Source organism: Melanostigma gelatinosum (assembly GCF_949748355.1).
Source record: "Melanostigma gelatinosum genome assembly, chromosome: 17".
NCBI classification, from domain to species: domain Eukaryota; kingdom Metazoa; phylum Chordata; class Actinopteri; order Perciformes; family Zoarcidae; genus Melanostigma; species Melanostigma gelatinosum.
The window spans coordinates 21,731,814-21,748,053 of record NC_136650.1 but is presented as its reverse complement, the minus strand read 5'-3'; the positions used below and the strand labels follow the sequence as shown (position 1 = coordinate 21,748,053).

General features: G+C 42.9%; 1 protein-coding gene across 1 annotated transcript in view; it reads right to left on the bottom strand.

Annotated features, from left to right (window-relative positions):
• cacng7a (calcium channel, voltage-dependent, gamma subunit 7a) overlaps window positions 1–15,995 on the bottom strand; it is a gene marked incomplete at both ends in the record, with an annotated part of 20,947 nt that extends 4,952 nt beyond the window's left edge. Inside the window, 3 exons of the mRNA XM_079288258.1 lie at window positions 4,402–4,542; window positions 6,810–6,896; window positions 15,800–15,995. Of these exons, the coding sequence (XP_079144384.1) occupies window positions 4,402–4,542; window positions 6,810–6,896; window positions 15,800–15,995 (424 nt within the window). The remainder of the gene's footprint in view (window positions 1–4,401; window positions 4,543–6,809; window positions 6,897–15,799) is intronic.
• Window positions 15,996–16,240: the final 245 nt, after the last annotated feature.

Genomic DNA, 16,240 nt, shown 5'->3' with positions numbered 1-16,240 from the left:
CTGGAGGAGGGACAGACAGGAGCAATGGGAGGAAAGAGCTGGTCCACAGCCACCGTGTTGTAACCTGAGAGTGCGTTGTGACTGACGGGCCGGTCTCATGACACAAACACAGACATGCTGACTGAGACTAACAATTGTCTTTTGCTGCAAAATCATTCTGAAATAGCACTGATTTCTGTGTTTTTCTGTGACTCTACTGTGTGTGAAATAATTGGAGCACTGCCTTTGGAAAAATGAATCTCTTTTATGGTAAACAACAAGTACGGAATATAAATCACTCATTTCACTGCTTCTGAGGTGAAAATGGCAACAGTCGATGTCTGGGCTCAATTCCTTCTTTGTGCTGTGAACCATCTCACAGAAATAACACTTCTGACAGAGACGTGCGTTTCATTCCTCACAGCGGGTGCTCAGCAATTACAAGAACATCAAATTACTTTTCTGATTCTGTTTTCGCACATAATCTTTTCTCCAAAATGGAGAATTATGTTTTCACAACTTTGTACGGTGCAGACGCTGTTTTTTATTTTATTAATATGTGTTTATTACCGTGTCAATTGTCACAGTCGTAACATATTTTTTTGTCATTTGATGCCAAAATGCTTTTGTGTATTTGCCTGCCAGGGACGGCTAATGAAAGTAGCTGTTAGCTAACTCTGGGACAGGCAATGACCAGCCACTGCCCCTCTTAAATAAACAAATACAATCAAATAAATAAATAAGATATTTTAACATAAATACAAATGGAGTACATTTCACATGTGAAAACACATGCAATTTGAAATGTCCAAAAAACACACAGACCGTCTGTGTGTAAAGTCATATTGAATTCTAATGAAATAGATAATAACACCAATATAATCTATAGATTTAAATACATAACTTGAACATTTCTAAATGAGTTGACAAAGTGCTTTTTCAGGGTTTTTGGGTGTTTTACCGGCACACGTACATTGACCTGATGTCTTTGAGTTTATCTGTGTGTAAGCAGACGTGAGTTCTTCTCCGTCTTGGCTCGGTGACATTCCCATGACATCACGGTTGTCACGTCTGTCCAAGTGTCCAGTCAGCAGTCCACCATGCTAAGCTAGCGTCTGTGAGGTAAAGCTCACTCGTGCAAAAAAAAAGAAAAAGGCTGAAACAGGAAGGTGATGTCATCCTGTCTGCTCAGAGAGAGAGAGAGAGAGAGAGAGAGAGAGAGAGAGAGAGAGAGAGAGAGAGAGAGAGAGAGCGAGGGAGAGCGAGAGAGAGAGAGAGAGAGAGCGAGAGAGAGAGAGCGAGAGAGAGAGAGCGAGAGAGAGAGAGCGAGGAGAGAGAGAGAGAGAGAGAGAGAGAGAGAGAGAGAGAGAGAGAGAGGGAGGGAGAGAGCGAGGGAGAGAGAGAGAGAGAGCGAGAGAGAGAGAGAGAGAGAGAGAGAGAGAGAGAGAGAGAGACTAACAAGGTCCAAAAAATCCCAACAACCCCTTTCATCAGCTGAAACGCTTGACCCTGCACTCGAGGTAGCCGACCACAGGCGTCACCCAGCTGTCCCGCAGTGACACGAGGACGTGATGTCACCCCGTTATCTGCAGTGACTCCTTCCCAACGGGACTCGTGGTGCAAATGAAACAGAACGCGACGTGACGGAGAGCACTTTTGTGTTGTTGAATGTTAATCCTCAGTGAAACACGAAGATGGATTACAGGTGTAAGACTTTGCTCTGTGAGACAAAGTTTCCTCTGTCCCCTGTCACGTAATTCCAAACCTTTAGTAAACTGATGGAGCCCTGTGGGGGACCAGTTCTGAGAGTGATCATGTGATCGTCCACCTAAAATCTACCAAGCACTCACCCCCCTGTGGGCTGTGGTGAACTTGAATAGCACAGGGCCAGTTGGGAGTGAGAATTGTTGGTCCGTCCAATAATTAGTTTTACCCTGAAGTTTCAGTCAGGTCCAACACTGATGTTACACACTAAGACCTCGATCACACTCCCACTTCATCCCAAAGGGGTTGAGGTCAGGGCTCTGTGCATACAGTAGACTGTATCCCTGAGCCATTATGAAGTGTGTGTCTCCGGCCGTCGCCATCTTGGCAGTGACGAGACATGCCTAACAATGGACAGAGTGTTGGAGCAGCAGAGGAGACAGCAAGCAGCTAGCGACCTGCCACTCAAGGCAGCCACGCCCTCAATCTTGTCTGACCTTAAGCCTTATAGTTTAAACGGGTGATTTATATACCCCGGTACAGTTGTCATAACTAGTGAAAACCCTATGATGTATCAGGCTGTACACCTGTTTAAAGCTGTGCATTTTACCATGAGGGTCTATGGGGATCGACTCGCTTCTGGAGCCGGTCTCAAGTGGCCATTTGAGGAACTGCAGCTGATGGCACTTTTGCGTTCACGTCTTAATTTCTCAGCAACGGACGTTCGTTATTCCACGGCAAACTGAGAGGAGCGTTTCTTTACGGAGCTGGCTCTCCGTAAGGGGGCATGTTGGAACAGGAACGGCCTTCAGACCCTCCATTGGAGCCAACCAACCAACCAAAAGACATGAAACGCGTGACAGGAGTGTCAACGCACAAATGGCCTTACTATGTAAGTCGATTTAATTTAATACACTGGAAGATGAGTCTGTCTTTTCTTATTTGGACTACCATGTGGGTCCACAAAAGTAATCAGTGTGATCAAACATTTCATCCGGTAACTTTCCACTCAGCACTTACAGGCGCTCAGCTACGTGACTGGAATGGAGATGGACTGCACTGAAGGTTGGTGTCCGCAGATAATGTGACATGTTGGGTTCAGACCACAAAGGTGTCGTCCCGAAGAAGACCAAACCTTCCTCATTACCAACTTTCTGATTGAAATGTCAAACTACAACAAAGTCTCCTTCCAGACTGCTTCAAGTTTGAACTTCTTTTTACCAAAAGCCTGCAGCGAAACATCAAATCACCGCTGCCCTGCAGCTTCCTCGGCAGAGAGCAATTATGTGGAATTAAATCCCGTTCACTGTTGAGCCAGCAGCAAGAACAAGGTACGGTCTGACAAGCTGTCAGCTGGGAGAAGGAAACCAGAGCTGCAGAGTGAGTCTTCCATCTTCTTATTATCATTAACCTTGAAGAATGTTGACTTTTAACAAGCTTGCTTCTCTTCTCCTGCTCGGCTGCTTTTACTCTTCTTATTCCAGCAGACAGGTGAAGGAGGAGTTTGACTCGTTCACAGGTCTTATTCAATACCTCGGCCTTTCAGCCGGTTTCTACCGTCCTGATGAACCGGAGCTCCTGTGGCTTTCTCAAAGCTCCTGCAGCAATAGCTGTCTCCTGCAAAATATATCCAAACATCAATTTGATTGATGTTTTGGAGAAAACATATTGCTTTCAAATCAAGAAAGGAAGGTTAATAGCAAATAGGCTTGCATTCATACATTCACACACACGTTCATACACTGATGGCCGAAGCTGCCATACCAGGTGCACCAACCTGTGTTCAGGATCTAATCTGAATGCTCATTTACAGACAGGCAGAGCCTTCGGGAGCAGCTTGGGGTTCAGTATCTTGCCCTTTACACGAATGCGGAGTACGAAATGCCCGTCCGGAAGAGCCCGGGATCGAGCCGCCTGTTCTTCTGATGAGTGGACGACCCGCTCTACCTCCTGTCTTGCTTCAGTAAACATTGTAAACATGAGTTTATGTCTCAATCTCTAGTTTCAAGTCTTCTTCAATACAGCATGATGTTCATTTAGTACATTATGCTCCATTTAGAGTCAAACTGACAACAAAGCAGGGGATGCTTTAGGGCGGGGCTACAGTGATTGACAGGTGGCTACTGTGGCATTGTCCCTGTCTTCCACTCAAGGAAAAAAAACAAGATGGCGACGACCAAAATGCTGAACTCTTCTTCATACAGTCTCTGCTTCTAATGCTTTCTTATTTCAGTCACTGCCTGGTCAGTGTTCATACGATACAACTTGTTCTTTGCACTTTGCACCAAATAAATGACATTTCATTTGATTACAGTCGGACCAGCTACTGCAGCTGTTTGACTCCTTGCAAGGTGCTGCTAATCTTTGCCCACAGTGTATAATGTGGAATTATAACATGTGCAGCACTGATGTTTGTACCTGAACAAATACATTTGTTCTTCAAGGACAAAAGCTGAAGTGCTTCAAACTGTTTGTTTGAGTTGCTGCAGAATGTAAAAGAAAAACAAGGAAACAAACATGAAAGGCCTGGAGTTGCTATTTGTTCTTCAAGAGAGTAAAATGTTTTCGAGTTTTTGATCGTTTGCAAACATTGTTTTTTGTGCAGCAAAACAAGTTCTGTGTGAGCTGAGAACAATTCCACTGCAGGAAGAAGACTCGCCGTGCAGGGGCGGAGGTCTCTTCTGATTCCAGACTCTGATTCCAGTGTGCGCACGGTACCTGACAGGATGAAGAATATCCCGGAGACGAAGGCGAGGATGGTGCGCTGCGGCCGGATGTGTCCGATGTTGCTGATGATGAAGGCGGTGAAGACGAAGAGCAGGGAGACCATTGGGAAGGGAGTGGCCGTTCGGACCATTTCTGGAGGACAGGGAGGAATTCGGGAGAGGGTCAGAGAAGGAGATGGACATGACGGACATGATTAAAGAAGAAGACCAAGGGGAAGGACTTCAGAAAGGAGTGGCACGATGCTGGTGCCAAAATCCAATTCAACCGCAATCAACTCCTTCAGTCAACTTTGTTCATTTAAGTCTAAAATGCAGCAAACATAAAAAAACAACAACTTGTAAATCATGAATATTTAAATATCATATCAACTTGTTTCTTGAGTTAAAACTGTTGAACTCAAACACGTGAGTAAGTTTGATCTGCAAACTATGATTCTTCAATTTGCCTGATTTAGTGACCAACACATCTTCTCAAAGACAAATGCTTGATCAGTGGCTCTACGCCTCAAACCTTTGTGCTGTAAGTTCCACTCCAGCTTCACTTTTGGGCGAGGGGACGGTGTTTTATTTTAATTTCTTTCAAAAGGCATCAACATGGCTAATTTGTGTATTTCCAATGTTTATAGGTTTAAAATGATTTGTCTTCATCAATGATCAAAACCACTGGTATGTAGAACAGGAACTCATCGCTCACAGCTGCTCAGATCATTCGCTGGTAAGTCCAACATTGGAAATTTCAACCTTTTTCATTTCTGAGTACGTTTGATTGGTTCCTGCTCTACTACTCTTGATTTGGGGCAGTAAAACAAGCAGCACAGCATTGATCATATCATCAAATGTGTGAGCTGCCTGTTCTCACATCCAGCATCGTGGAGCATTTCAAGAACTATTCCTAATCATATCTCATTTCTAATTATGAAATTAAGTCCAATATTAACTTTTCTTACAGCTCTCTTTTGGTGTCAACCAACCACGATATGTTTTTTTTCTCAAACAACATTGACGAGAGGCCAAACCAAAACAAGAAGCTGAAAGACCCTAAAACGCTCCGAAGATCTGAGGGGAACTGAAGGGTCGCGTAATAATTCATCAGTGCAACTAAAGTCGGACACATTAGTGGTGAACATGTTGGTGTGTAATTCACATTGTGATGCATGACATAAATACATATTTAAATTCTTGCCATGAACCTACAAAGACATTACAGCATGTTTTGTGTTGCAAAAATAATTTGGATAATTATTTGCTTATCAAATCATAACAATGACATGAAAATGATAGAAAATCTCTTGTTAGAATAACTAAATAATCTCTTTTATGGTGATGGGATTGTCTTTTTTTCACAATATGTTCCAAAATACTCACATGTGTATAGATGTCCAGTGCAGCCTTCTGACCTTAGGTCTACCGCAGCTCACTCAGGGTTATATTGAGCGAGGCAGCGCATGATTTATTCAACAACGTCTCCCACAGTGCTACTCCAGTGTTATGACTTGTGCGAGGACATTTATCTAGCATTAAACGGACCAAATGTCTTCCCCCTGGTGTCTCCAACACCACTGTGTGCTTCACGTCAAAGAGACAGAGACAGCGGCGGGCAGAGCCCTCTGAAGCCAGTTCACAGTGTCAACATCTGAAATCATTAAAACAGCTCAGAGACAAAACTGCTCCGTGGGGAACTTCAGCGAGCTCTCGACAGTCATTCACTGAAATATAATCAGTGTACACTGAGTTCTTCAAAATCAAATGGCAGCGCTAGGACGATAGGTAACCTTTTGGAAGTGAAAAGAAGCTTAAATCAAACAGAATGTGTGTGGTCCCGTCAGAAATGTCCAGAAATGTGCATAACAGAATGTTACAATTTCAGTATTAATCTTCAGTGTTTTTATTATTATAGTGTTGATGACAGAAACGTCAACTTATCATGAAACTTTGGACACAACATTTGGAAATAGGTTTTCACTGGGTATCAACTCTATATCTACATATACGTGAACTTTAACTCACGCATGAAGCTTCCTGACAGATAATCCACAAAGTGTACTTTCCTTCGTTCTGTCTCATTCTCTTATTTAATTAAGAACTAAAGATCAAAGCTGTGTTAAAGTTGATGCATGCACATGTCTCCTATGGCCTTCAGTTTGTTTCATATTTATTTAACGTTAAAGTTACACTGTGCACATATACTGTGAAAGCATGTCGGCTATGCACTGCTTCATGTTCTGTATGTCAGATTTAGAAAACTTTAAATGTGATGTGACATCTCCAAACATCTCAGATGGACCGACTTTGATGACGTTTTCAACAAACTGCATTTTTTGTTTTTGTTTCTCTCAGCTCAATTTTTCATTTGAATTGGATTTGATCGATCCCTCATGTGTATGCGTGGACGTGACTCACTGAGTATGTTGGCTGTGTTTTCTGTGGTGATCTCTATCTCTGGCTCGGTGAAATACTCCGCCGCCACGCATCTGCCCTTCTCTGGTCCTGAAACAGAGAGAGAGAGCAAACAGGGAAAGAAAGAATACAGACAGGAAAGAGAGAGATGAGTGGGAGGCACGAGGGTCTTCTTTGGGTCACGGACAATATGGGAATATTTGCTTATGGAAATAAAACCAGAATAAACAAAACAAACTGTTGATAAAATTAGCTTATATACAGCTTTAATCAGCAATTAGCTTATATACAGCTTAATTAACAGCTAGTTTATATGCAGCTTTAAGTAGCAACTAGCTTATATACAGTTTAATTAACAGCTAGCTTATATACAGCTTTAAGTAGCAATTGACTTATATACAGTTTAATTAATCACTAGCATATTTGTAGTTTAAATAACCATTAGCTTATGCAGCTCTATTAACCACTTATACAGTGCTCACAGCATACACTAAGGCCAGAGAGAAGCAGGTGAAAGGTTACTTATTTAACTGCGTCACAAGGAGCAGGCAGCCATCTTCAGACTTATTTAACTGCGTCACAAGGAACAGGCAGCCATCTTTCAGATAGATAAGACAGTGAGATTCAAGCGAGGGCCAACGCCCCAGCTGAGCCCGGCTTCTTCACACACTCTTTCTTAGGACCTCTCGCTTGCAACACCTCACTCACACTGATGGAAACCAACGCCTATTGGGAGGGGCCAAGGTGAATGGACATTCACGGCCTCCATCCAGGCGCCATAACGTACAAACGTGCCACGCCTGCATCTTTGACTTTGGCCAATGTGTAACAAGGGGTGGACCCCCTATATTAAGATTCACGCTGATGTGTTCAAGCGTGTCTCATGGTGAATCTCTGCGAAGTTCATCCATTAGCACCCAAGCTTGTTTTTGATAGCTGGGCTGAATAACTTTGTTGATAAATAAATCTATTGCTTTGATTTAACTATACGCCTCTGAGAGCTTCTGTTTCATTCTTAAACCTGCTCTAAGTGTGAAAGACAACTACAACATTTTTTTCACAACAAAGTGGTGACCCCGACGTGATTTATATGATACGGAGCTTCGGGTTGGAATGTTAACAGACCTCTCTATTTGTGATTCCAGATAACGGCGCATCTCTCCCTTTGAGGCTGGGAACCGATAATTGCCATCGGAGCGAGCTTGCAGTTCGGGAGACAGTCTGATTGTGCCGGCACATCTCAAGGTGAGCAGAAGCCTATTTAACTGAATTCTGCGTATTGTATTATAGTCATAAAACTAAATTAAATCCGACTGTCCGAACTGTAAGTATTGCGTAGTCATAAAAGTATTGTAAAGATTAAAAACACAGCAGCAGGGTTGTTCAGCCCAGCATTTGGGGTTTTTGTACATATGTGTGAATGAGTCCAGCAGAAGACGTTAGATAAAAGGCGAAAAATGACGTTTTCTGTGGCAGCGTAGAGTGAAGTAATGTGAGCCGTGTCGCGCGCCTCTTCTGTCGCGGTCACGCGCCTCGCATGAAGCGCTCAAATTCCTGCCACAAATAAAGCGTAATCTTTAACGTAATTATAAGACGTCTTGGACTACGAAGAAATTGTATAACATGACGGGGATATATGTATATGTTATTGATGTCATTGGTAAATTGTATTGAGAGAATTGACGAAGAGAATAATACCGTATCAAGACATCGAGTGTGTTACGTGTGGTGTAAAAACCAAGTTAACTCTGCTTAGAGTAACTCTTAGAAAGTTTCTGCATGGGAGCACAAGTTTTAAGTTAGCCGATGTATCGTTGATAGCGGACCAAGAGAAAATTACCTTATTGAGATCATCAAATCTCCGGATCTAAATTTGTGTGCGGCGTTTAGTGGAAAACCATGATATCTCTGCTTAGAGTATCCTCGACGGAGTTTCTGGGCGAGAGCACAAAATTTACGTTAATTGATGTGTCGTTGATAACGGACGTTGTGTAATAAAGTAACCTAAAGCGAAAAGGACCCGCAGAGTCCTAGGTTACTTAAAAGTGTATTAAATTGTGTTGTTTGATGTATTGCGTTGGTGGTGTGGTTGGTAGCACCGCGGACTTCCATGCGGAAGGGCTGTGATCGCGGCCCAGCCAAAGCAGATATTGTTCTTTTGTTTTATGATACGCAGCGGTCGCTGTGATGCATTAATATAGCGCTGTTTTCTTTTGTGTGCAAGAGAGGGAAAGAATCCTTTATAATTTGACTGATTGTTTGCTGAAAGAGCAGTTTTTCATTTGTATCGTGGTCAAGAGGTCAGCGGTACACAGTCTGTTTGCTGAGTTTGAGTAAAAAGAAATTGCTGTTGGAATATAAAATAGTGTGTCTAAAAAAAAAGAAGAGCTGTCCATCTCCTTAACGGACCACGCTTGTGTTTATGATTTGACTTAAAGAGACAGAAGGGTATGTTCTAATTTGTGTTCATTGTTTCACTGCATTTGTAAAGATATTAATTTCCTTTTAGACCGTAATTGTGAATTGTGCGCATTTCAGATTTGGTTTTATTTTGTGTTTATCATTTGACTGTGTTTGTTTGCTGAGAAGCAGTTTGCTTAGTTTGAGAAAAAGAGCTGTACATCTCCTCTAAAGTTCCGCGCTTGTGACTGATTTATGCTTAAAGAGACGGCAGCATGTGACTTTGATTATTTAGTATGAATGCGTGTGACTATTTGCTGAGCTGTACGGTTTCACTTTTGTTCATCATTTAACAGCGTTTGTAAAACTCTTCACTTCATTCTGAGACCGTGTTGTGACGGCAGAGTATTGATTCAAGTTTGTTTGAATGAGTGGAACTATTTGGAGCATACATGAGCGAGCTGACAGCTGAGCCGCTGAGGAGTACGTTTTAATTTTTGTTTATTTGTTTGACTGTATTTGTAAAGATATTCCTTTACCGTATTTGTGATCTGTGCGCATTTAAAAATGGCAGTGTGTTGCAATTTTGTTTGAATGAGAGTTGATGTTTGAAGCGTAAATATGAGAGAGAGAGAGCTGAGAGCTGAGAGCTGAAGCCGAGTTGATTTGTGGTTGGAATGTTCGTGCGTTGTTTCAAAGTTTGGTGTCTAGAGCAGGAAAAACACACATTATACACGAGTGTTGCATTCACACACACACATAAATCACTAGAATATGCTGAGAGACAGCTGAGGGTTAATATAAGTGTCAGTTTTACTGGCGTAGTTAAAAAACTACTGATTTATTGGAAAATTGGGTTCCCCAGGGACTGTTAGCAAAGTGCAATGCGGAAACACAGCAGTCACTCATGCAACCAGAAAAAAAAGTTTTAAAGCTGATACACAGCTTCTATTCATCCAGCCAGACAGACGCTAAAAAATTAGGAATGTACAAGGTTTAAAGCTGATACAAAGCTTCTATTCATTCAGTCAAGACAGGCGCTGGGAATATTAGGGAGGGTTTGACTACTCCTGATAAAAACACAGATGTGGCCTTGATTTGTGTCTACCTGCAAGGACAGTGAGCGGCAGATATTTAAAAAGGTGGGGGCTAGGTTGACACTCTCTGCCTTATAAAATATTTAGTTACAAGCCATTGCTTGAGTAATCAAAACATAGCATTTCACACCTAGCAGGGGTATATAGGGAGATTTGTAAATAATATATATTCATACACTGTTAAATAATATGCGTTATACTTGTAAAGCTTATATTGCGGAGTTGTGAGGTCACTGTATGAAGGTCAAAAACGCCGAGAGAAGCACTCCGTCATTCTTTCGTACAACAGAATAAAGATCAGTGTCCCCTGAACAGTAACGCTTGCTTAAACCATCAGATTAGGGCATAAAACTGCCATCTTAGAGTGGGAGAAGAGTTTCTTTTGTGTCCATTCACACAGAGACTTCGATATAAATCTATGACTATTCTGATTTCGTCCTCTTCACCATAAGTGTTAATAATAAAATAGATCAGCATTTCACACACACACATTCCAGAGAAAGCAAGGTTGTGAACGAGGGCCAGTGTGAATTCAGAGAGCAAACATGTCAATTGAAGGCATAAGAGGAGGTTTGGCTCCCTCTGCTGGCACTTCACAACCTGAGAAGAAAAAAAAAAAAAAAGAAAAAACATTTGACATGAGTTTTGGCTTTTCTGTGGCCACTCCAAGAACTGCAACAGGAACAGTGGATAGGAGCTTTGGCTCCATCGTGTGGACATTTGGGAATACTGATTTCAGACTTTCTATTGATTATTGCAGAGGGGGACATCATGGCTGCGAAATACTCCTCTTGTCTGTGCAACTTGGAGAATGATGTCCAGGATCAGAGCAGGATGAATGGAAGAATCAAACATTGGCCGGTGGAACAACAAGCGTACAAAAGAATGATAAAGAGATGGAAAGATAAAGACATTTGGGATGGAGAACTGCTGAACTGTCCTCTCACTGAAGAGAAGCTGCAACAAATAAGCGAAGAACACACTTATGATGAATACAGAGCCGCTGTGGAAAGAACAGATATGGAGCTCGAAGCACTAAAAGTGTCAATACAGCTGGCAAAGCTTGACGTGGCTCCAAAGCCTGCTAAAAAGAAAAAGAAACAGCACGGAAGAACTTTCTACTGCTACAACTGTGGAAAACCTGGTCACTATTCACGTGACTGCCGCACGCGTGGTCAACAACAACAAGGCTCACCACATGGAAGAAGAGGAAATTATCAGAGAGAGACAGGCAGTCAGCATCCAAGAAGCCAGAATCAAGCTGAACAGCAATATCTTTCACATATCTGGCAACAACAGAGACACTGCTGCAACTATTAGCCACAATACCTGCGTCATATCCAGTTCCAGATCCACATATTCCCTTAACAACCCGCAGCCCACAGCCCACAGACAAAGCATCCTCCATCATGAAACACCTCAGCCCCTTTAGTTTGAACACAAGAAACAGAAGATGTGTTCACCATTCTCACGTAGACTCTGTCACATGCATCGGCACTTCAAGAATTGACTATTCATTCCCTTTTCCACCTAGATGTTTCTGAACAAAAAGAGGGATGTTACTGCAGTTTTGTATCAGAAAAAAGGGGGAGAAGGAGCTGCATCAAAGAATCCTCCTAAGCGAAAAATTCACATTCGGAGCTGCAAGAAAATCGAAAATTCAAAAAGAATGCAAGCACTGTGCCTCTTCTGCGACGAATGCACCACCTGTGGGGATCACAATGTGAAGAAACCGTACAAAACACCTATGGGCTCTTATCCTGTACCATCAGCCTGCTTCCAAGACATCAGCATGGACTTTACTCATCTTGGTAATGGTGGACAGATTCTCAAAGTGGGTGGAGGCAATCCCAACTAAAAGAGAAGACGCACAGACAGTAGTGAAGTGGCTGCAGACAGAGCTGATACTCCGATAATGGTTCACATTTCAGTAATAAGCATTTGCAGGAAGTAGATATGGATCAGTGTATCATTCACAGTCACAAGGACTGGTAGAGAGGGCAAATCAGACGCTAAAATCGAAAAATAGCGAAGACATGTGTAGCATCAAAGCTGACATGGGTTAAAATTTTACCATTAGCTCTAATGGCAGTGAGGAGCGCACAAGGAAATAAGACGCATCTTTCACCACATGAGTTAATGACAGGGAGGCAAATGCCTGGTCCTCCAAGAGACGGTAGTCATATACATAGATATACATAGATACATAGATGTACATATACTTAGATGTGCAGCAAGTTGAAATGAAGGCATATGTGACTGCATTAATCATTCTCACGGAGGCTCTCTCCAAACAGGTCCAGCGAACCAGTGCAGCTGACCAGGAAAAGGTAAAAATCTCATCCGAGAGGGTGACTGGGTCAGGGTCAAAGTTCACAAGAGAAAGTGGACTGACCCCAGGTGGACAGGGCCGTAAGAAGTGAAGGAGGTTACTTCACACTCGGTCCAAGTCATAGGTAAAGCAGGAGCACCTTGGCACCACCTGTCACACTGTGCCCCAGCACCTGAGCCGTCCAGACCTCTAGCAGAGGTCCGAGGTAATCTGACGCAAAATGCATAATTTGTTTTGTAATTTGTAATTTGACTTTTCAGCAACCACCAACAGGTGATCCAATTAGCTACAGGACATGGAAACGACAATGTTTGGTTAAATTGAATTATTGATAATGCTATAAAAAACAAAATGGGTGGCTGTATAGCTTGTGCTGCAGCTAGACCAGCTATGTTCACCGAACCAGCACCACTATATCCTGAATCTGACCCAACAGGATACGCATGCATGACAAATATGACTAAAATGGCTACTCCACCAAATTGCACAACTCTGGCATCCATATTTAAAGTACAAAACCTGACCCAACGCAGACGCAGACATATCTTAGCTAAAAAAAGCAGCTGAGTTCAGTCTGGACAAAGGTCCAACCTACATAGATGCAATCGGAGTGCCCAGAGGAGTGCCTAATCAATACAAATTGGTATATCAAATTGCAGTAGGTTTTGAGAGTATCGCAAGTATTATTCCATGGATAACTGTGAATAAAAATGTTGATCGTATCAATTATGTGCATTACAATGTTCTTCGTTTGGCTAATCATACTAGGGATGCAATAGAGGGTCTGGCTGAGCAGCTGGCCCCCACTTCTTTGATTTCTATGCAAAACAAAATGGCTTTGGAGCTTTTGCTCAATGTTTGGAGATCTGTGTTGCACTATCGTCCCCAACAACACTGCGCCGGACGGTTCAGTCACAAAAGCACTGAATAGTCTGAAGGCACTGTCAAAAGAAATGCAGGAAGCATCAGGTGTGAATAATCCATTTGGAGATTGGATGGAAAACATGTTTGGAAAATGGAAGCACCTGATCTTGTCAATAGCAGTGTCAGTGGGTGTGTTCAGTGCAATACTGGTCTCATGTGGATGTTGTATAATACCCTGTATTCGTTCTTTGGTTGGCTGTCCTATCACCACTGCCCTCTCCAAGGAACCATTACCACCCCCTCCTTATGGAGCTTACCCAGTATGGGAAGAGCAGAACAGCCTGGTAGGGTCAGGAGAGGCAGAGGCAGACACCAGCGTGAGAACAGGGCAGGAAAGTAAAGAAAGTGACGTCCTTCAGACGTCAAGAGAGGGATTTGTTGATAAAATTAGCTTATATACAGCTTTAATCAGCAATTAGCTTATATACAGCTTAATTAACAGCTAGTTTATATGCAGCTTTAAGTAGCAACTAGCTTATATACAGTTTAATTAACAGCTAGCTTATATACAGCTTTAAGTAGCAATTGACTTATATACAGTTTAATTAATCACTAGCATATTTGTAGTTTAAATAACCATTAGCTTATGCAGCTCTATTAACCACTTATACAGTGCTCACAGCATACACTAAGGCCAGAGAGAAGCAGGTGAAAGGTTACTTATTTAACTGCGTCACAAGGAGCAGGCAGCCATCTTCAGACTTATTTAACTGCGTCACAAGGAACAGGCAGCCATCTTTCAGATAGATAAGACAGTGAGATTCAAGCGAGGGCCAACGCCCCAGCTGAGCCCGGCTTCTTCACACACTCTTTCTTAGGACCTCTCGCTTGCAACACCTCACTCACACTGATGGAAACCAACGCCTATTGGGAGGGGCCAAGGTGAATGGACATTCACGGCCTCCATCCAGGCGCCATAACGTACAAACGTGCCACGCCTGCATCTTTGACTTTGGCCAATGTGTAACAAGGGGTGGACCCCCTATATTAAGATTCACGCTGATGTGTTCAAGCGTGTCTCATGGTGAATCTCTGCGAAGTTCATCCATTAGCACCCAAGCTTGTTTTTGATAGCTGGGCTGAATAACTTTGTTGATAAATAAATCTATTGCTTTGATTTAACTATACGCCTCTGAGAGCTTCTGTTTCATTCTTAAACCTGCTCTAAGTGTGAAAGACAACTACAACATTTTTTTTCACAACAAAACCAAAAACTAAAATTAGAAAAAAAACACAGAAAAAGGGCAGACGGGGCTGAGCGTAGGCGGAGACAAACAAAAAAAGATTTTGAAAGGGCGAATAGGAAAGAGGTGAGAGAGGATAGAGAGACCCCAAAAGAGATGATGAAGAGGGAGAAACAGGGAGAAAGTGAATTAGAGGAAGAGACGGATGAAGGTCGGGAGGTTTCAGGAGAAAACAAGGTTTGAGCTGAGAGAGAGAAGAGCTGAATACAGACACAACAATTAACCTCAAACTGTAGGCCGAGAGAGAGAGGGCACACACACACACACACACACACACACACACACACACACACGGCCGTTCTAAATGCCACCAGCGTTTTCCTCCTCTGACCTTTTGTACCAGCGTCAGACAACAGGGAAACACAAACATGGCCGCCTCCCCAGAGCAACACCGTCGTGACCCGAAACACAGAGACAGCGACTGCAATAAGCAGAGTTATTTGTGTCTGTGGTGTGCACCCTGCTGACTGTGTGTGTGTGTGTGTGTGTGTGTGTGTTTAAAAGCATGAATATACACTTTCCTTTTCTGTTCTTCTTTTTTTTAATCTCTTGAGGAACAAAAGAGGCGCCACACTCATTTGTTGGCTCGCTATTCTCGTTTGTATTCCTTGAGAGAGCCCTGATCTTAGCTGGCTAATGCTGCGCTATGATTGGCCAGTCTGCGTTGAAGGAGGCGGCTTCGTGAATTTTAAGTGTGTACTGTTGAAAATCAGTGGTGTGACCCACTGAGTCTTCCTGCACTACGTGGTCTGATTGGTTCCTGTCTGGTGCAGTATTTGTCCAGTCAGAACTCATCCTGGACTCTCACACTAATATAATTCATGTCACAATCTACCCACACACGTTTGACAGGTTTTCCTCTTTGAAATTAAAATGAACAGAACAAAATCAACTGTAAATTGTTTCTGCAAACTAAAACAAGTAATGGTCTTAAATCAGCATCATACCTTACAGATCAAACCAACATAATCAGCAGTTAGTGACATTGTTACCAACCGGCCACGAAGCAGACCCTCCAGAGGCCGGAGTGCAGCGCCATCTTGACCTCGGTGGTCTGGTTCTGCTGCAGGACGATTCCCTCCTCCATCAGCAGCCAGTAGTCTGTTGACACGGCGACGCCCACCAACAGCAAACCGCAGGCCCCGAAAACCGACGAGAGCAGCGTCAGAGCCCTCGTGCTGAACGAACTCATCTGTGGAGACAGAGCGTTCGGTTTATCCAAAAACAAACAAAGAACATGTCAAGACGTCAGAAAGAAGAGGTGCGGAGAGGACAAAGATATGCACCAGCAGATCAGGGAGGTACGAAGCGAGGAGCTTCTGATTTTTATCTTTCTTGACTTTCATTGACTCCGGCTGTTAAATATGTATGTGGTATCGGACAGGAGGCGAGATGAAAGACGAAAGTGAAGGAGAGGAGATCCACCGAGAGGAGAAC